The 22,150-nt window shown below is 39.6% G+C and overlaps 1 protein-coding gene across 2 annotated transcripts; it reads left to right on the top strand.

Annotated features, from left to right (window-relative positions):
• Nucleotides 1–604: 604 nt before the first annotated feature.
• Nucleotides 605–21,087, top strand: TNFRSF9 (TNF receptor superfamily member 9). 2 transcript variants are annotated; one of them, XM_075189976.1, is made up of 8 exons: nt 605–709; nt 6,685–6,875; nt 10,849–10,956; nt 14,606–14,746; nt 16,101–16,167; nt 17,780–17,898; nt 18,535–18,690; nt 19,949–21,087. In XM_075189976.1, the coding sequence occupies exons 2-8, from the start codon at nt 6,758–6,760 to the stop codon at nt 20,053–20,055; spliced, it is 816 nt and encodes a 271-aa protein (XP_075046077.1). In that variant the 5' UTR covers nt 605–709; nt 6,685–6,757; the 3' UTR covers nt 20,056–21,087. The 2 variants fall into 2 exon arrangements, with proteins under 2 accessions (XP_075046077.1, XP_075046078.1); XM_075189977.1 differs by lacking the exon at nt 605–709 and adding an exon at nt 2,723–2,825.
• The last annotated feature ends 1,063 nt before the right edge of the window (nt 21,088–22,150 follow it).

A 22,150-nucleotide genomic window follows, 5' to 3' on the forward strand; every position in this document is an offset into this window, starting at 1 on the left:
TTTGCTACTAATTACTTTTCTTTTCTCAGGGGGCTGTAAAAACAAACAAGTGACTCACAAATAAAAAATTCCAAACTAATAAATAAAATAAATCCCAGGCTGTCTGTATAAATATCATTTTAACTTTAATCAAAACTCAGCATTACATATTGCAGATGTTGACAAAACACATCTTTTAAGTTTCTCTTATTTATTCTAAGTCTCCTTTCAAGTGTTGCTGAGAATACATTTTTTGGTATTGCTCATTTACCAGAAGGAATTTAATTTCTATAAAGCCCACACAATTCCTGGATCACGGTCATATATAAATAATAATTAAGTGTCTTACTAAAAGAAAAACATACTTGGAGATTCGTTGAGGACCTCAACACTCTGCCATAATGAATTCATATTAATCAAAATGCTATGAGTCTAGCACAAAAAAAAAATCCTGATAATTTGGAGGAGGGGTTAGCATAAGAGTTAAAGGTTAATTCGTCACTGTGGGGTCTATAGACCTGAATCATAACCAGAAAAGACCTTTAGGCTAACGTGCTTGCTTTGTAGAATATTGGACCCCTCCCATTGGGGAAGTCCCACAGTATTTAACTTGATATATCACTTTCATACGCTATACTGCACCAGTTTGATGTAGTAACTGGCAGATTGATCCCTGTCTGGACCTGGTGCATCAAGGAAGAAAAGCAGCTGAAGGATTTATCTGCTACAGGTAGTTGTGATAAGTGTGAGATAAGACTAGTTACTAGGACTTGTGAGCTGTCAGCTCACACTGAGGTTTCCTGCTAGTATTCAGAGCTGTTATCTGAACTGAACATTGATACCGATGTGTAGAAGAGTCCTGTACACGCTCAGTACAGGCTGTTTAGATATTTTCTTGTTTCATGTTTTGCACATGTGTTTTGGACTCTGAAGTGTTTTGGACTTTGCATTTGCTGAGACAACACCTTTCTATATCATGGGCTATGGATGCAACTCAGTTGTGTCATTAATTGTTACAGGAGAATCAGTTTGTTTTGTGTCTATGGATATGTACCGGGCAAAGGATACAGTGTAAGGAGACAGAGCAGCTAGAAACACAGTAATGTACTGATACCTCTTATATGCAGAGTGGATGGGATCATGCTTTTAGACTCCAGACTGTCACAGTTAGGAATCAGGAAGGGATTTAATCAATGCAGATCAGCCGCAATAGGGAGACAGGTTAGAAGCAAAGATGTGTATATTTTGTATGTATGTTTGTGTTATGAGTGTCAGGCTTTATTTCAGGGGCTGCGAGTGATGTTGGTGGGGGATTGTAATAGTTTTAACCTCCCTGTTGAAATGTATTAGTGACTTCCTCTAATAATAAAAATAATGATAATATATTTAATCTTGCACTGGTAAATTTATCTCAGTAGTTCCAGTAAGGGAATAGGATTAAAGGGAAGTTCCTGCACGAATTTACCAGCAGGAAGAGTTTCCTTATCATAGTAGCTGTTCACAAGGTGAATAAAACTAGGGATGTGCACCGGCCACTTTTGGTGTCTCGTGTTTTGTGTTTTGGATTCGGATTTGCTTGAGGTTTTGGGTTCGGATTTGTTTCGCAAAACACCTGACGAAAGGTTTTGGTTCGGATTTAAGGTTTTGGATTCGGATTTATTTTGAAAAAAACATAAAAAGTGCTAAAAATTAGTATTGTGGGGTTTTTTTTCACTCCTACGCTATTATTAACCTCAATAACATTCAATAACAATCATTTCCACTCATTTCCAGTCTATTCTGAACACCACACAATATTGTTTTTAGGCCAAAAGGTTGCACCGAGGTAGCTTGAGCACATAATGGCAAAAAAAGAGGTACAAGATGGAATTGTTCTGGGCCCTCCCTCCCACCCCTCGCGAGATTCGACGCGAGACTTGGACGACAGAGCCTCGTTTTCATTTTTTTGCCCGCCGGAAATATCCGAACAGTGCTCGGATCCCGTTCGGATCTGCACTGTTCGGGTGGGCTCGGATTAGCTCATCTCTAAATAAAACTAGTCCGTGTCTCCAATCAATATCTCCAATCTCTAACCCTAGTCTCCAATCTCTCTCCCTGATCTCTGACGCTGGTCTTCAATCTTTTCCCTGCATTTCTAATATTAATCTCCAATCCTTATTCCAGACCTCTAAACCTAGTCTCCGATTCTCAATCCCTTTCTCCAATCTCTAACTGCAGCCTTCAAACCCTGTCTCTGTTCCCACATCCCAGTGCTGGATCGCTAGCTCCCAAATCCCTTAACCCCAAACCCACTTCTGGCACCAGCTCCAAAACCAGTCCCCATACCTATTCCAACTAACTGGAGCTCAAACGAACTGAAATTCCCAAGTGACTGTCCAAATTAGCCCTGAAACCGAAAGGACCTGGAGCCTAAATATCCCTTGCACAGACTTCCATGCAATGAAGGAATTACAATAAGTCAGATGTTATGGGTTTGGGACATGTTTGTGACCTGTAAGAAAAAAAAAATCCATTTGGACCCCCTGACAGTAAACAGTTCATTTACCAATAGTCGTGGGCTTGCTGGAGTAATAACGAGATCCCTGATGATATCACTGAGAATTTTCTGTCTGTAAGCAACTGCAATTATACCCAAAAAAAAAAGATTAGCATTGGTGTAAGAGTTAAGTTTCATTGGTTACAAGTGAGGAGTGGGATGACCTTAACACTTCATGTAAGTTGCGGTGAAGTTTAAAGTCAGATGAATGAGCTACTAGAGACCACAGCCTGACTCACACACACTATCGCCAGACAAAGGTTTAATAATGGATATATAACTCACAGATACACATCTCTGTGGAAGAACAGTAAGTTACTTATTACTTATAGTGTAACTCTTTTATTTTATGAAAATCATGTGCATCGCTGTATGTACTGAATAGACCTAATATTGCATCTGCCTGGGAAATATAGTCTTAATATTAATATGTGTTAGTATTTTGTTTGTCACTTGTTGATATTTAGTGAGAGCTGCATATTTATACAGATAACTGGAGAGAATGGGGTGTTTTAGGGTCATAAACAGATATGCTATCAAGTTATTATAATAGGTTAATTTTCTTGCACATAATGCACCTTAAACTGGATGTACATTAATAATTATGGCTTTATTGGACCAAGAGCATATATTGTATGTTTTAACGCCAGCATTTGTTAATACATTCTATCTTTTAACCCTGTTTTGAGATGATGTCATTCATTCATACAGTGAAAAATTGTTTTGGAAAAATGGGTATCAATATATATATATATATATATATATATATATATATATATATATATATATATACTATCAAACACTATACTTTGAATATCCCTTCTAGATGGAAAAATAAAAGTACTGGGGGGTAATTTATAAAGCTCTGCAGCATATATGGGATTTCGAGCATCTATTTGCCTGATTTATGGATACAAATTATTGTTTTGGGAACTGTCCCCATAAAATCACCGGGCAGTCAGATTCATCAGTCACCCTGACCACACACATTGGTTGCCGAATTGGAAGAGGTTTGGCTGTTGTGCAAAGTTTCCTGATCACCTCCAGCTTCATTGTGGCTTATTAGTGCGGTCAGAAGATAACTGTACACATAGGCGGATAATGGGCTTTGTCACAGCGCATTTTCCATATGCCCAATACTATTTCTATCCATCCATAGGATCATGACCTGTCATTGTGATCATTTTGGGACCACAACAGAAACTGCCAACTAGATGCACAGATCTAGACACTTTCTGTAAAAATTGGGTGGATTTCTGCAAAAAATAGGCACATAATGTCCCAAAGCGCAATTTGCAAAGCGCAGTCATGTTTTTCCAGCATAATAATTTAGCTGTATCCTTTATTCAAGACGTATTTCTTGGTAATTCCAAATAGGTCCACTAGGTGGCTCTGTTCTCTCTAAGTCTTTGGAGGAACATTAATTTGCTGTTATCACATCAATTATGTCATTGTATTGTACACAAGTGATGCTTATCTTTATCCTATACAGTAGAGAGCACTTTATCCCATATATAGATGTTGGGAAATAATTTGGATATATATTTCTGTGCAAAGTAGCTGTACAGTCAGTACACAAATGTAATTCAATTCAAACAAATGAAATTAATTTAATTAATTAAAACAGAGGGTATGAACATGTTTATCACTTGAAATAAACTGATCAAATTTTATTGTCAGAAGTTATGTGAATGCAGAGGTGGAACTAGCAAACTATGGTCCCCAGTGCAGGTAGGTGCGGAGGAGGGAACTAGGGCCCTAGAACCTCTGCAACTGTCATGCAGCGGGGCCCCATTATCTCCATGTGCACGGCACCTGTTTCACCAATAGTAGTTCCGCCACTGTGTTAATGAAGGGCCAAACCAACAGAACATTGAGAAAAGATGCAGCGTTTGAATTAATGAGGGGTGAACTAAGAGTCATTAAGGAGAGAAAAGCATAAAAAAGGAGTAACTTTGCACCTAGGCAAAACCATGTTGCATTGAAGGGGGGGGGGGGTAAATTTAAAATGTGGGGACAGATTTATAGTTGGGGTAGGGTTTGTCCTAGATCAGCTTTAAATTTCAGTGTAATATTAAAGCTATCCAGTATTTGTGTGCTAGATTAAAAAACAGCCAGTATTTAACTTACCTGTATGTGCAAAACAATAAACTAATTTGCACCCCTTGCATTGCAACATGGTTTTTCCCGGAGAACATTTACTCCTTTCCGTAATGACTCAGGCCATAAATGTGATAGTAGGTCATTGTTTATGGTGCTAATTGTACTTGCAGAAGAAGTGTATTGAGTTCCTCTTCCAAAGCCACAATGATTGTGCAATTCAGCTGCACTGATAAGTTATGATTATATTATATCTATGTATTTCCTCATATTTCAAATTCACCAGTGCATATCTCTTCTTCCTTCTTCACCTCATATCACCTTCTCTTATGTTTCACTCAGTTACTTAAATAGATTTTTTTTAACACCAACTCTATGAACAATTTATTTCTATGGCTTATTTTTTCAAGATTTTTTTTTAAAAAATGCAATGATAATTTTATAAGGAATAATGTCTCTGGTGCTGTTAAAGATTATAAGGATATTCATTAATAGGCTAATACATTATGGGCCTGAATTAAATTCAGACGTAAGTCCGTTTCTTGCGTGAAAAAGCTTTGCGCATGTGTCAGAACAGAACTCACGCCAATGAACGCGATCACATGCACAATCCATGTCTGGACGCAAATGACACGGCTTGAACGTCAGAACAGGGATGGAAAGGGGAGGACGATTGTAGGTAATATAGAGTAAGTGTAAAGCGCTATGGAATTTGCTGGCGCTATATAAATAAATGTTGATGATGATGATGAAGTGTGTACAGAGAGCGTTCCAACACATATGCACCCGATTCAAGTCCTGTGTAAGAGAGACTATAAAAACACATTGTGTATGTACTGTACACATTAAGAACATCTTAATATGTATATATGTATATGATATATAAAAACGCACACATTTGTATTAATGATTATAGCAGGGTTTCCCAAACCCAGTCCTCAGGGCTCCCCAACAGTGCAGGTTTTCTGGATCACATGTGACATAATTAGGACCACCTCTGGATCTGTTACAATGTGTCAGTCAGTAATGAATACACCTGTGCTCCAGCAAGGAGATATGGAAAACCTGCACTGTTAGGGAGCCCTGATGACTGGGTTTGGGAAACCCTGGATTATAGCATTGTGTGGGTTTCTTTTGCATCCGTTTAGAAAGAGCGTACTTATAGCCAGATTCTAACTCGAAACGGATCCCAAGGTCTGCATGGACTTATATGGATGGAACAACGCTCAAGCTCTGTGCTGTTTTTTTATCACAAGTTGCGTTCCTATATGAATCAGGCTCTATATGTATAGACTCCTCCACAAAATATCTGTATACACATCAAGTTCTGATGTCTAGACTTATAATCGGGGAGTTCTAATGTCACAACTTCAGAATTCATTAGCAAAATGTATTGTATTATAAGGAATAATGCACCCAATACTGTAAATTCATTTGGATATTAGAAGTGGCCTTGTCGATCCGTGATCTGTAAAACAGCCATAAGCTTTGTGTTTTTATAGGTGCACGGAACTCCTTGGTGACTTATAATATGATTATAATTTACAGTCGGGAGGGCGTGATCCCTTATTTTAAAGCCACTGCAGAGTTCCACGAGATGTGTATGACCTCAAAACTCCTTGGTGACTTGTAATATCCTTATAATCTACAGTACAAGATACACACTGGCCTATATTCTAATTGTAAGACTTGAAAGGCTACGTTGTGATCATCTATATAGCGTGGCAAAAAGTCTAGTGAACTGGGTGAGCTCCCAGTCTATACTGTTGCATGATAAGAGAGTAATGTGGTTTCAGTTACTTTAACATTAACTGTAGATGGTTACTGTAACCTGCTGTGTAATATTATAAGGCCGGACAGAGCATTTCCTTTGTTAAATTGAAAACTTTTTAAACTTTTTAAAATTTAAACAAAATCTGTGTGTGTGTTAGGGAATTTAGACTGTAAGCTCCAATGGGGCAGGGACTGATGTGAGTGAGTTCTCTGTACAGCGCTGCGGAATTAGTGGCGCTATATAAATAAATGGTAATAATAATAATAATGAGTAAAAGTTTTGCTTTGTTTTACAGATTATTATCATCTTTGAGATCAGAACCAACATACCAGAAATTGTTTAGTCCTACGGGACTCTAATTGTACAGGATGGAAGCAACAAGGTGGAATCTACAAGCTTGTCTCCTGATTATGCTGCATGCTGGGATTGGTCAGGGCCAAAGTTGCTACGATTTACAGGATGGATGCTGCAAAAAATGTAACCCAGGTAAGATCATTTTGTCTTGTTTATTTACGGCTAACGGAAGGTGTTTTTATTTTTAAAGATTTGCTTTTTGCTTTTTTTTTATTTTAATTATGAACTAGGGGCAGGACATATCAGGGGAGGACCTAGACTTTTTTTTAGGTTGAGGGGGGGGGGGTGATTTAGCATAGCCACGCCCTCCTTCACTCTGGTTGGGCCCCGGTTGGCTCCGCCCCTACTCAGCTGTGATAAGACCTCTCTGTCCCAATTTAAAGGTATGTAGAGTGCTGCTAGGATGGGGGGGGTATTGCCCCCATCGTCCCCTCTGGATCCACCATTGGGACAAATATACACAACACTAATTCTGCAAACATTGCTCACAACAAATGCAAAAGTCGAAATAACAAATCAGGTCATGGGAGTGTTTGTACGGGCAAATTGTAACACAGATCTTAGTAAATTTCTGTCAGTAACCACTGGTGGCGTAAATAATAGCACGTAATTTACGATCACCGTTACACAGATGGAGCCGTTGAGAATTAATACGTTCGTTAGGCCTCTAACGCGCACAGGAAATTGCTTTCTTGTTATAATTTAGAGTGACATGAAATAAAAGGCTACCTTTGTTTAAAAAGACATGTCCGTCCAGCAAAAGCAATAGGCTATTCTCTGCAGGTATGGATCGCAAGCAGAAGAGAAATGGCCACTGAGGGATGTCAGGGTTGACTGCCAGAAATTGGACACCTGACTATTTCGTACGTAAAAAAATAAGCTTATTGGTGTCTGTAAGTCCAGTGTGGTGCAATCTGCCAGGGGGTAGACATGCTGTGTGAAGGAACGGGCTTGTGATGAAATAACGGTGGATAGCGAAGGCCAGACCGTCTCGGCGCAACCATCCTCTGCTAGAGGAGGTCCATCAGACCGCCACCTAGTGGTGAGAAGGGTTTATAACTCTGCAGCATTAAATACTATATATCGTAGGTGCTAGCTTTGTAAAGTTAGGAGATTTCAGAGTTGACTCTAGAAATGGAACCTTTACTGCTACAGAAAGGTTATGTTGTTTGTTGGTGATCTGTCGGAGGATTAAATATCTGAAAAAAAATTGGTTAAGAAAGGCAAAGTTTTCTTTTAGCACATTAAAAGGCCAAATCCGAGGCAGGCGTAAAGGTCACTGTAAAGGGTACTGTATATAGATAAATTCTGGGAGATTTATATTAAACCACAAATGGGTATTTGGCACAATAAATGTGTTTCTGGCACGTTCTATTTACTTGTGTCATTCCACGACTGTCCAGATTTCCCAGCCTGTGGGCGGCTTCGCGACGTACATTTAATTTAGCATTAAAGCGTCTATCTGTTTGGCGAGCGGATACCAAAGTACACACCCAATTCCAGGTTTATAGAACTCTTTGTGAGACTACTTGCAGGACCGTACTCCTTTCGATAGCCAGACCACCGGGGACTGATCTATTCCACCCGATTTTTTCCAAGGGTTCTGCTGGATCTGTAATACAGAGCTGGGAAATTAATTTTGATGATCACCTTTAAATGGCGACGGAGGGAAAGGTGTGAGTGACCAATCAGGAATAGCAATCTCATCTGTAACAGCGATGGAGCTCCAAGCGGGAAAAAGGGTGGAGTGTGGAAAGACTCCTGCTCTACCAACTTTTACTAACATGACATTAATTCAATGTATTCCAATTGTAGAATCATCCGGGAAAGCACCAAAGGTTTCCCATTGGGGGATTTTCCGAGGCACCATCTCTGCCATATCCGTATCAAAATAAAATTTTTGAGGCGCAAAAGAGGCTCTGCAGCCTTCCGCGACTACGCGGTGTGCTTCACGCGCACTCTCCATCTACCGAATCTCATCCACTAGAAGAATTGCCTATGGGCACAGGAGAGACAGTGTAGGAATAAAACAGAGCAATGATCTAGGAACCCTTGATAAACCTGCCCTAAGAGGTTTTCCAGGGTGTTACTATGAGGACACTAAGGAGATGCCCTATCAAAGCCATAAGGCATCTGCTGAAGGCTGGATGGGTAGGTTTATTATACTATAAACTAGCAGGTATATGAGAATTTACCTGGTTGCCTTTTCACAATAGAGAACAAAGTTGTTCTCTTCAAGCCTTTCGTGTAGGTGACGTTGAAAATCGATTCATCCACAAGACAATTGAAGGATTTCCGGATAAGAAAAAATATATTTATATATGTTTATATCCAGGAGTTTTTTTTTTTCAGTTCTAGGAATTGGTATTTGCAGTTTCCTTCAAGGAAGGCAGGAAAACAAACACGCTGTGATAAGGCTAGATGGCATTGTTACATAAGTGAAAATAGAGATTAAAGAGGCACGTTCTATTTCCTTTGGAAAAAACATAACCTAAAATTGCAGGTAATGCTCCTAAGCTCGTCCATCTGCCCATTTAGACGCCTGTTTTAAGTCTATCACATTTGTTTAGTAAACTATGAAAATGTGGGACGGAAGCAGTGTATTCCTGGTATTAAATGGAAACAGGTAAAACTTCGGAAAACAGTTGTTTAAAAAAGGTGTTGTTGCCCATAGCAACCCCAGATTGTTCATTTGTCGAGTGCAGTTTAGAAAATGAAAGTTAACGTGTATCTAGTTGTGGGTAACGTCGCATTTTGTCCTCTGCACCATTTTTCAGAAATGTTCATAAACCTGTCTGACTCCTAAATTTAACGTGATGCAGTTTATCCTTTGCATTATGATGTCTGTCATACAAATATAGGGTGAAGTATGGGAAAGTTTACTGTGATGTTTTACATACACATGTAGGGTAAAGTAACAAAGTACATTTGTTAACAACAGTTATTAACAAAATGAAAGTAGGGATGCAGAATAAACATGTTGACAAGTGATTATAGTATTTTTACAAGCGTTTGGAAGGATGTTGGAGGTCACCTAAACTTCCCCAATGTGTTCACTTGTTGTAAATGCAAGTACATGGAGGAAGCGACTGACATACAACTAGGTGAGGAAACAAAGTTTTATATATTTACCCACATTTACATTCACTGCACTGGTATTGGAAATGCTTATGTCCAGGGGCAAACGCAGGATTTGTAGAGGGGGGTTTCCACACCACGCCGCCAGCGGGCGTGACCAGCATGCATGGGGGCGTGGCTATAATTTTAGAGAGTGCTTGGCTGCTCTCCAACTCTTCCTATCCCCATAATATACATGGGCAATTTTGCATGCACTACTGTTAGGTGCACGCAGCTCTCTTTTCGAGCAGAGCCGTTTGAAGGGGAGACAGGGTCCAGCCACCTCAATTATACAGTGCCCCAGGCTCGGAGGGGGGTTTCCAGGCACTAGAAACCCCCCCCCCCCCCCCCCCCCTCGGTTTGCCTACGATGCCGGCCACTAAATTGACGCCTGTGGATATGAAACAATTTGAATTATTGAAAGGTACGATTAGGCAATAATATACTGGATGAAAAATTTATCTTTTAAGTATAATTGGGATCAGGTAAAACTAATATACTCAACACCAGGGGCTTAATACCCAATCTCCAGGTCCTATTGTTGGTCCATCCACTTCGGCGGTCCCCACTCTCCTCTTCTGAGCATGGGTAGAGGCTGAGATATGCGCATTGAAGCCTCAGTTGGACCTTATTGTGCATGTGCTGGCCCAGGACACGCTCAGAAGTAGAGCCCACGGGGCCCTAGGCAGCATTCTAGTTTGAGACACTAGGCAAGAGCTTAGGTTGCCTAATGGGTGACCTGGTTCTGCTTAGAAGAGCAGAACGGTAGCATCGTCGGGGTCCATGGGCCGCTCTGGTGATGGTTCCCCCACCGCTCCACCCGACAGCTGAAATACGTCATTCAGAGGTTATTGTTAGTCAAAACGACAGTTTTGTAAAAGTTTGAGGTCTTGCTCAGATTTATATTGGAAAATGAGTTAATTCCAGGAATAGAAGGCTATGGTTTATTCATGGTCTAATAACAGGTTCAATTTCTTACATTCTGCAGGCTATTTTCTTACTGGAACTTGTGGGAAGTGTAATCCGTGTCCCTTAAAAGGCTACGTGGATCGTCCAAATAATATGCCATTCTGCAACCAGTGTCAGAGGTGTGAAGGTAAGTTGGGTGAATATTCTGCTTTCGGTTTGGGATTGGGATAATCGCATATTTAACATGATGCCTAACGTTTATAGGAAAACGAGAGGCATACTAACAGCTGTAGTGGGGAGGGGGAGGGGGAGTTAGGCATGGCTAAGCCACGTGAGGTCCCCAATTTAGAAGACAAGTCACAGTTTGGGAGGATGTTGTGAAACAGTAGAGCAAAAATAGAAAACGATTCCTGGAACTCACAGTATCCACTGCAAAAATCAATAATTTAATAATAATAGTAGCAATAAATAATAATAATAATAATTAATAATAATAATAAAAACAACACAAAAACATACTTCTTAGGCAAAGTTCAGCTTTATTGCAAATATTATTTAAAAAATGGAGCATTTGTATATTATAACAAATCCTAATAAATAAACGCTGACCCTGTAGCACGGAATGGTCACACTGTTGCTGTAACAAGAGAGTTCTAGAACTATCATATACGGTACTATAGAAAACCACACAGTAGATTGAACTGTTTCAAAAGAGGAAGTAAATAGCACCTTTGGAAATTCATACGCAGGAAGTTCTCAGGGTTTCCCCATAAATGCTTTATAGTGTATCCTTTATAAACAACATCAAATCATTTCACACAATAACTTTTTGTTTTTAGTTCTGTATTGACTCCGGGTAGATTCACTGACATCCTGTCAAGCTGATTTTAGAAAGTGAAAAATATTCTAGTGGCAGAAATGCTAGTACATAATAATGTACAATATATCTCCTGGTGCAGCGAGGATAATCCTAATAGAACCTAATAAATGGTTATTTCTTGTCAGCCTCTAAATGACTATTGTCCACATAACCAATTAAAAGAATATCAGAATCGAAAAAACCATAACATAGGTATTCTGAGTTCTAAAATAGTTAGGATAGGAAATTGTATTAATGCAGAAATTTCACACAAGTACCCAAAATAAATTAAAAATTAGAAGTCTAAAAATTGTATTACCGTATGAACAGACGATGAACAAGCAATGGATCGCTAGGCTAAGTGTTGGTGACGCAGTGCGTCACCTAGATACAGGCCAAAATTAATTTGTCATGCTTAATGTGTCTACTAGATTGTAAGCTCCTACGAATAGGGTCCTCCCTACCTTATGCCTGCTCCTACTTGTTTACCGTGTTTGTCTTTATGTCATGTTTCTTTTACGGTCTATGTTCCTTATTGTCCAGTGCTCCTGGGTAATGTGGCGCCTTACAAATAAACATTATTTTTTTTTTATATTTTTACAAATAAACATTTAATAAGAAAAATTGTGAAAATGGACTTTAAGAAGTGTCACGGAAAGAAAGACCATACTAAACATCTGCTACGCCAATAAGATCAAGCATAACAGTCCAAGAGACGTAATATTGAGCGTGCACGGTATCCCAGCATTTGGACTCAACCATGGTTTCTAAAGACACCGTCTAAGAGCAGAGCCGCGCAGGTGACTGGATCACTGATCCTGATACCGACGCAATATTCCCAGCAGTCGTTTTCTGTGTACGGCATTTCCACTCATACAAATAGGATTTATTACACTTTTATGACTTGAGAAGCCAGATTAAAGATCTTGTAGGACAGGGTAGTTTGGGAGTTTGAGCTAAGTTTACGGCTATGCTTGGAGTAGTGTTTCGGCCAGGTCTAAGGTTAAAACTTGACGTAGGTTTAGATTAAGGACTTGGGCTAATGTTATTGCAATGTCAGGGTTGTTAGAGGGTTTAGGCTAATATTTAGTTTTGGTAGTATAAATTTTATAACTTTCTACATTTCTCTTGAAAGAGGAAACTCTCCTCTTTGAAACAAGAGGACCATTATGTTTCTATTTCACCAAACGGCTGAGATAGAACCTCTTTGGACTTCCTCAATCCAGACTCCAAATCTGGAGTGTAATGATGGTCGCTCCGCTTGGCTTGGCCCATTGCCTACTTTAAAAAAATTAAAGTTGACATTTAATTGGTTGCTAAAGCTGATACTATGATTGGTTGCTCTGAGTTACAAACTGCCATTACTCTTTGCAACTAAGCCCCATATGCTACACAGAAATAGGGTTACAAGTGGTTATAAGTGCTTACATAATTTATAGAGTAGTGGTCAGGGAACAGGGGTAAATGACCCCAAATGGGGTAAAAATGAAATTCCTGGGGGTAATGCTGCTAATTCACATGCTGTCAGTTGGATTGTAGACCCCTTTAAATGTGAAATTGCTGTTGTACCAGAAGAGCCTCAAGGGTTGGCAGAGGCACTTCTTGAGCTTCGATACAATAATGAAGCACGTATTGCATTTGAAAACAAAGCATATGTCATATTTTTGGATGTCAACAGCTGCAAAGGCATCAGAATTGCACATGAGGAGGCAGTCAAAAAGTTGCTGCCTTTTGCAACAACCTACCTTTGCGAACAAGGAATTTCCACTCTAACGAACATAAAAACAAAGCAGAGAAATCGATCGGACGCTGAAGACTGTATCCAAATTGCTCTGACATCAAATTGCCCCAATATTGATGCTCTCGTATCAAAAATGAAGCAACATCATTTCTCCAAAACCTGAAGTTTTGAAGTTGAAGCTTTCAAAGAAATTTTTAATAGATTCAATATAATATGGAATTCCAATAATTAATAATATATGATTTCCTTCCTTTCAAATCAAGGGGGTAACGTCGGCGTAACTAAATATATTTGGGGGTAAAAGGTAAAAAAGTTCCCTCACCCCTGGTATAGAGCTTGGACTATTCTGCAAGCCGGCTAGACAGACCTAGTGCAAGCTGTATATTGCCGTGCTCCCTTCCGTACAGCAAGGTGCAGTGAGAACAAAAGTGCCAGGGGTGCAGGGTGGCACCAACATGTGAACTAACCGCGGGGGGCAACAGAAGCGAGTCATATCCCCCCAGATACCTGATGTTTCAGTTTAGAGGAAGAATACAGATGTCAGGCATGTGAGTGAACAAACACCAGAGGATTCAGATTAAGACATACGCGCCCTCTATGTTTCAAGTGCCTGCGCTAAACGGAGCAGTTATTAGACCAAGTGAGAGGGTATGGGGGGCTTCACTGTGCATGCAACAGCTCAGCACAGGGGGGCGCTGAAGAGCCCAGCACCGACATGGACACATAGGTGCATTGTAGAGATGTGTATTTTTGTGCTACATAATCAGTCTTTCAGTGGGGATCGGTCCCTGTTTTTGTATCCGTGTGTGAATTTTCTATTAAAACTTTTTGGATATTATGGATTAACCATCTACCTGCGATTAGTAATTAAAGGAATCAGTGATATCCATACGCTACTTTTGAAGGCATTTTTCAGGCTCTTGGCATGCTTCCTATTTTCCAATGAAATATCCCCTCTGTCTATCCTGATCCGGTCTCGTTATGTGGGTCTCAGACAAGTTGCAAAACTTGGGTATTTTTTTATAGATTAATCACCAGCCTCCACCCTGAGCAATCTCCTTGTATCATCAGTACAGAGAAATGGCCCCAGGTATAAGAACGTAGATCGTTTCTTCCATTATATCTCACTGTCTTATGTGTAACGTTTTTTGCACCAGATGATTGGTCCAAGAGCTTCCTGTAAAATGAGTAATGCTTTAATTTAATAAAAATCTTTTTTTTTTTTCTCTTTTTAAGGAATATTTCAGTATAAAGAGACGTGTACGTCTACAAAGAATGCTGTCTGTGAGTGTATTTCGGGGAAGAAATGTGCAAATGAAAAGTGCACCAAGTGTGAAAATAACCCATGTCCAGCGGGTCAGCAGCTGCAAGCAGAAAGTAAGATCGTCTTGTCAATGCTGTATTCTGCCAGAGATGCTGCGTACGAAGGTTAAATAGATATGAGGGTCTGCGATGCACCTGCAGTAAGAGCAACTTCCGTTGCGATCACTGCAACTTATATGGCTGTCAGTAGAGACCATTGATGTCCGTAAACCTTGACAGTTTCCTAAGCCTTTGATGCTGATCATGAACGTAGCAAAATGCGTCAAGAAGTCAGGAAGGCGACTGTGTGCTGTCATTATCTTGACAGCGGTTTAAACTGGAGTGATCGCCAATTAAGGCTGAAAGTATTGCAAGATCAAACCAGGGGCCTGATTCTTTAAGGATCTTAACTTAAGAAACTTCTTATTTCAGTCTCCTGGACAAAACCATGTTACAATGCAAGGGGTGCAAATTAGTATTCTGTTTTGCACATAAGTTAAATACTGACTGTTTTTGCATGTAGCACACAAATATCAACTTTAAATTTCAGTGTACAAAAAAGCTATCAAGTATTTGTGTGCTACATGAAAAAACAGTCAGTATTTAACTTATGTGCAAAACAGAATACTAATTTGCACCCCTTGCATTGTAACATGGTTTTGTCCAGGAGACTGAAATAAGAAGTTTCTTAAGTTAAGATACTTAATGAATCAGACCCCAGGTTCCTGTGTGCCTTGAATCTGTGGTGACCCTCGGTCTAACATATCAGGCTCTAAAACTAAATATTCCACTTCAAGCAACTTGGTAGCACTTTTCAAAGCGAAAAATTAATTGTATAAAATCATTTGCCTACAATATAAGGCAGCGTTCTTAGTCAGCACTCTTGTGCTTTGTTTCTTTTGAAGTAATGGAAAAATAATACATTTTCCTAATAACAAAGTCTAATTAGGCTTTCTACTTTAAAAATAAGATTAAAGAGATAATCTATTTTGTTCAACTGTTAACGAACTACAAGTATGGCTGAAATGCAGTACTTGCGAATACTATTTGAACATTTCCACCTGTTTAAAGCAGGTTTCCAGAAGATCGTTATCAAGTGAGCTAGCAAAGATCTTACTCTGTGTTTTTAAAGCTCACCTCTATCCTACTCAGTTTTGACCCATTACAACAAACATGGAAGGGCAGGCAACTGATCTCAATAGCTCTGCTCTTTAACAGAGCAGAGAACTTGATACATGCAGTATTTTAGCCATAATGCAACAGAAAAAAATGGCAGTCATTTTGAAACAAATGTATTCTTAATATAATTGTAAAAAAAGTATTCAGTATATTAATCTATAAGCAGCATCTGAACCTCATTACAAGGATATGTGAATATGAAGCCATGTATATATTTCTTGAACTAAATATTTCCCTGTGTTTGATACAGAATGCGTGAACTGTCCACATGGCACATTCAACCCGGGAACTGAAGGCATTTGTAAACCATGGAAAAAGTAAGAAGTGCTATATATGTATATGTTTAGATGTAATAATGACTTGCTGTTAATCAAAGAGTTAGTTACACTCCCTACTTGGGTGTATCTAATGATTCATCATACCTTTATCAGATCTTTCACATTCATCAATCTTAGATGATTCATAATCGAATCCACGGTTACTAGAGGGGAAAAAATGAAACATTTACACAACAATAACATTTATATTGTATGTATGGGAGACACACATGCCCAGGCACAAATCTGTTTTTACAATACCCTCCTCATCATCACCAGTCCGTTCGGTCTCAAGTGGTGAGATCCTCTCCAGCCTCCAAACGTTCCATGTTGTGGATCGTAGACTTTTATTTCTTTCGTTTCACATGAGTGAAAAAAATGTTTCTGAAACGCTCCCATCATTTTCGTTGCATAGGGTTGATTATATCCAATGCATTCAAAATAAGCATTTAATTTCTCTTTAAAAATATTAAGATCGATTTTGCCCAAGAATATCCTCCTTTTGGGATAGAGTCAGAGCCCTCCTCTTATCCCTCCATCCGCATCCCCTTATATGTCTGTTTTTGGTTTATTGCCCGGATGGAAAAGATTACACTTGCACGATAAGGAAGACTAGAAGACCCACGCTCCCCTACATTCTTGTCACAGTTCCCTTTGTCCCCACCCCACAGCGGACCCTAATATGCCCGACTTTCCGAGTTAAGCCCATTCCTTAGCGCACATCCACTGTTTCTCTCCAATGTATTTTTCCCCATCTGCGATGACCAGACACCCCCCGCACCTCCATTTGTACCCTAAAAAATGAACCTAAATTATGGCCAAGATAAGCGGCACATTTTCAGTTTCTAGGGAATGTGATTAAATAGTTTAAATCTATTATGCGCTGCCCCAGTACATGGTCTGAAACTTAGCACATTTTTTGAGGGGATCTCTAAGTGGCTTAACTCAGAGGCAACTAGAGACAAGTCGAGATTGCTCGTTGTCACACATGAGTAAAACGAGAAGATTTCCATCCGTTGGATTGAGTAGTCTTCCTGATTTGGTATTGTCTTGAGTGAGAACTTGACCATATCTAAGAGGAAGATTCACCCAACCTTCTAAAAAGGAAAATTTGCTGTTTATAGCAACCTATCAGATTCTTAAATTAATCTTGAGAGTAAGGGGACATCGTGGCTCTCTTGTATAACATCTCTTTTCTATATACCTTGTATATATCTCTTAACATATCTCTTGTATATACATGGATACCATTTGTGTGTTTCAATATTATTTAGTACCTCAGCATTCATACATGTTTAAATGCTCTTAACGAAAGACAGCAAATCTGCCTAGTTGGTACAAAAGCCATCTCATTGAAAGTATAGAAAGACTAACAATGACTGTCACCTGCAGATTCTGTGACCCTAATAATCAGGGAACACCCCATAATACACCCTTTCCACCCCTTTATTATCAATTAAATATCTTGTCCTTTAAAATGAAATCTCATTTTTGCATTTGGGAACCATTCGGGTGTGGCCAACCCACATTTAACCAGGAGAGTCCCAAACAACCATGTGAATGTTTCTTATCCATTTGCTGCAAATAGTTAATTATATTTCTGTGTGCACAGCTGCTCAGCCCTTGGTGTCTTGGCTAATGGGACTCATGCATCGGATGTGGTTTGTGTTTATCACATTGTCAGAGCTACAGCGAGACCGACCACCTCATCAGAAGTCACCAGTACAACATGTAAGTCCTTATAATAACTTCCACAGGACTGTTGCTGAAAAGATATACTTACATATGTGAGCCATCGTCCATTATCAGTGCATTGATTCCCATAGATCTGTACACAATATAATTTGGACGCTTGCAAGATGCAGATAAGGTAGCCCCGATTCAGGAAAACATTTCCCAGAAGCCTGTTCTCCTTGATTGTAGTTGATTATTTAGCGTTAGCTCAAAATTATCCTTGACCAATCAGAATGCTTAATACTGATTCCCCAACTCAAAGGTATTAACCAATCAGAACTTTTGTACTAATGATCCAGTCAGGAACTATGAGATTTTAAAATGGTTTCGTTATTAAGTTTTATCGAATGAAGCAGAATTTGACTGAAGATGAAAAATAGGAGAATTTTGAATTATTGGTTAAATTCTGTGAACCGAATTGCCATGAGCCACTCATGGGTAGGGTAGGCATCTGACTGGCTGGTAAACGTGGGAATTGGTGCCAATGTTATTACCAGTATAACAGGCAGTGAGCCTACTCATCCCTAAGTAGTTACACAAATCACAGTTCAGAATATAGAAATGTCTTTACTATACACTGTGTGTGATGTGTTACATTGTACTAATGTATATTATTTCACTATATTACTTTAGATAAACCAGTGGAGAAAGCTACGTCTGGCCTGACCAATAAAGACATTACTATCATTGTCATTGTGACCTCTTTCTTTCTGCTCCTGTGCCTCATAGTGTTTGGTTTATGCTTCTCTGTAGAATTGCTGGAAAAAATGAAAAGTAATTTCAAGAAAAGTAAGTAACTGCTTGGGATGCCATTTTTATGCTGCATTTGATGAGGCTCGGAACACTTTATTGTATTCAATCTTCATCTCCTGTCCTCCATTTTGAAGTGAGCGGGGATAGAACAACCTGTAGCCAATCAAGTCATGGGAATGGTCACAGCAGCGGGAGATGACGGTGGTGACCATGTGACCAGTCCACTCGTGTGGTTACATTAGTGAGGACAGGGCTGCGTGTGACAGGGGCAGTGACATGATGTGAGGAGGGAAATGGAGGCAGCAGGAAGCCACAGACTGAAAGTTATATAGTAGAAAGAGCAGGGTCCCTCAGCAGCACAGAGTATATCAGGAGTTGAGTGATGTGTTAGTGAGGACAGGGCTGCATGTGACAGGGGCAATGACATGATGTGAGGAGGGGAATAGTGGCAGCAGGAAGCCACAGACTGAAAGTTATATAGTGGAAGGAGCAGGGTCCTCCAGCAGCACCGTGTATATCAGGAGATGAGTGATGTGTTAGTGAGGACAGGGCTGAATGTGACAGGGGCAGTGACATAATGTGAGGAGGGGAATGGAGGCAGCAGGAAGCCACAGACTGAGTTATACAGTGGAAGGAGCAGGGTCCCTCAGCAGCACAGAGTATATCAGGAGATGAGTGGTGATGTGTTAGTGAGGACAGGGCTGCATGTGACAGGGGCAGTGACATGATGTGAGGAGGGGAATGGAGGCAGCAGGAAGTCACAGACTGAGAGTTATATAGTGGAAGGAGCAGGGTCCCTCAGCAGCACAGAGTACATCAGGAGATGAGTGATGTGTCAGTGAGGAACCAATACCAATTCCGTGTGATTTGTGACAAGTTGCGTCTACCATACCTTCCAACAGTCACCATTTTTGGTGGCCAAAATGGGTGTATACTGACAAAAAGGGTGTGGTCTTGAGTCAAGACTCTTGCCCACAACAGTTGCCTAGATCTGTGGCTTGGCCTATTTGGCTCTCTCTTAACAATCTGAAATGTTGGCAGTTTTACATCTACCATTAACAGAAGTAGGTTCAATATAATCACTCAACCAACGGGGATCCGACAAAGAAGCAACAAGCTGCAACACATTCAGACTGTCCGTGTAGCCAGCATCATGGTATAGCTCAGCTCTAAGGGAGCCAGGACATGTTGTATCAGTGACACAATTCCGTTTTTTTTATTCTCTTCAATGATTATTGTTATTTTTTTTAGGTCTATTGCACTCTAAATCTTTATTTATGTTTTCTTACACCAGTTCCTCATCCGATAGTGAAGCAGACTGAACAAGAAGACGACAATTGCAGCTGTCACTACCCGGAGGAAGAACATGGTGAAGATGAACCTATGACTCGCGATCTCTGACACGTTTAGCGTCTCGTCTTTTCTGTCTGGACAAAGTTCGGCCTTCGCACCAAGTATTGCACTGAATTTTATTGATACTTTGGAGGACTCTTGGATGAATGCCTACGACAAGGTCTGCGATAACTAGTCTTGCCACATCTAGTCTGACGATCCCTAATTATTTTGCCACAGTCCCCATGCTATGTGCTCTTTGATGGTGTAGAGTGCATATTGAGAAGAACAGTATTATGACTACAGTTATATGGGTCTATCTGTTACCCTATGAACAGCAGGCTTAGGACACAATCTAATCTTGGAGACTGGATGCTTGAGAGTGAATGGATTTTCTACCAAGGATCCGGACAATGTCTTAGTCGAAAGTTGAGTTCAGCTACCGGGCTGTCCCTTAGAGAGGAGAATTTATATGTAGTTTAGATAGATCTATTGAAATTTACAAAACTGTCTAAGACAATGAGACATACTGTGGCATGGACAATACAGCATTGTTTATTTTAGTTAACTTTCTGTCTAGTTTTCCAGATTTCAAATATATATTTTTATTACTGTTCATATTGTAGTGTGTTAGGTAAAAAAAATAGTTGTTTTAATTTATTTGTTTTGACATTGCAAATTTGCCGAAAAACATTATCACATCCGACGGGAGGTGTTAATATGCCCCAACCAGTAGGTGGAGCAAGAGAGCATGGCTGCACATCGTTCTCTCCACTCACCCAAGCTTAAAGGGAAAGCTTTAACCTCTCAAGGATCAACGGTGGAATTGATCTGGACAGTTTCATCCAATAGGATCTGCGCAGCCCAGGGCGCAGAGCGCTTATCCAATCAGGTGAATTGGTGTAGGCAAATTTCAGGGATGAACCACCACATTGGAAGGTACACAAAGAATATTAATGTTGTTTTGTTTGTTTGTTTTCTATTGTGAGGGACACCTACAGGCATCGAATGGAACTACATTCTACAAAAGAAAATGGTTACAGATGATTGCATAACTTTTGAATAATCCATCTCCCATCAATAAACTTGACTTTAATTTAACCTGTAGGTGAAGTCCTGCAACATGTATTTTCACAAATACCTTTAAAGGAAAACTACCAGCAAATTACACTTTGTCTCACTTAAAAGAGTAACAAAATTCAGAATTACGCTCATAGCGGAATATTGGGGGAATAAAATATTTTGTTGCGCTAGCCATGGAAGAATATATATTAATTTGAAATCCACAACTCCAATTACAGCTTTTATATGTATTAATACAAAGATGTATGCTATGTTCTGTTTGAAACTGTTGTTATGTCCACATGGAGATAATCTATTTATAGACAGATGTATGTTTCTTTTATATTGCAGCAATGATGGTCAGAACTGTTGTCTTGTTCAATATAATACTTTGTATTACAGTTCTTCTGAATCTTTATATAAACTTAATGGGGAAATGACTTGTGATAAAAGTATTATAGCAAATGTTAAAAAAGGGTATCTGTTTCACGCTATATCATGCTACCCTCATATTGCAATCAGGCAAAGGTCCCACCACTGTGACTGTAAATGACAGCATTGGGAACCCCCAAATCAACCTCTAGAGTCATTGGCCCCAATAGAATTTTCAAACTCTGGAAGTTCCGTGATGAGTAACCTGTAAGCAATTTGCTGCTTCTCATTTAACAGCTACAACTTATATCCACCGAGCTATGTCTTGAGCTATGGCTTCCCATTGATATATATATTATTTTCACAGGAGATGGAACGTCTAGAGAGTTTGAAAAGTCTCCCAGATCACAGGCCCTGCAAGTCGTTTTGGGAATTTACAACGTTTTCATTACAAATGGTCTATTTTGATATTTACTTCCTGCACACAACACCAATATAGAAAAGTACATTTTGAGGTCAATGTCCCTTAAAAACACAAGTTGGTTGAAATACTAACAAAAGCCTTCCACCTCTAACACTTCTACAGGAAACCTTTGTCTCTTTAAATGTACAGATGTTACTACAGTTCTGTGCAAAGCCACAAAACTGGTGATGTAGTAGGGTATGAAAAACCCTCTATTGCAGCAATTGTACAACTGTGCCAGGAATCATTGATGGAAATAGAGAATCA

The sequence above is a fragment of the Mixophyes fleayi genome, chromosome 11 (genome assembly GCF_038048845.1).
Source record: "Mixophyes fleayi isolate aMixFle1 chromosome 11, aMixFle1.hap1, whole genome shotgun sequence".
Classification (NCBI taxonomy): Eukaryota; Metazoa; Chordata; class Amphibia; order Anura; family Limnodynastidae; genus Mixophyes; species Mixophyes fleayi.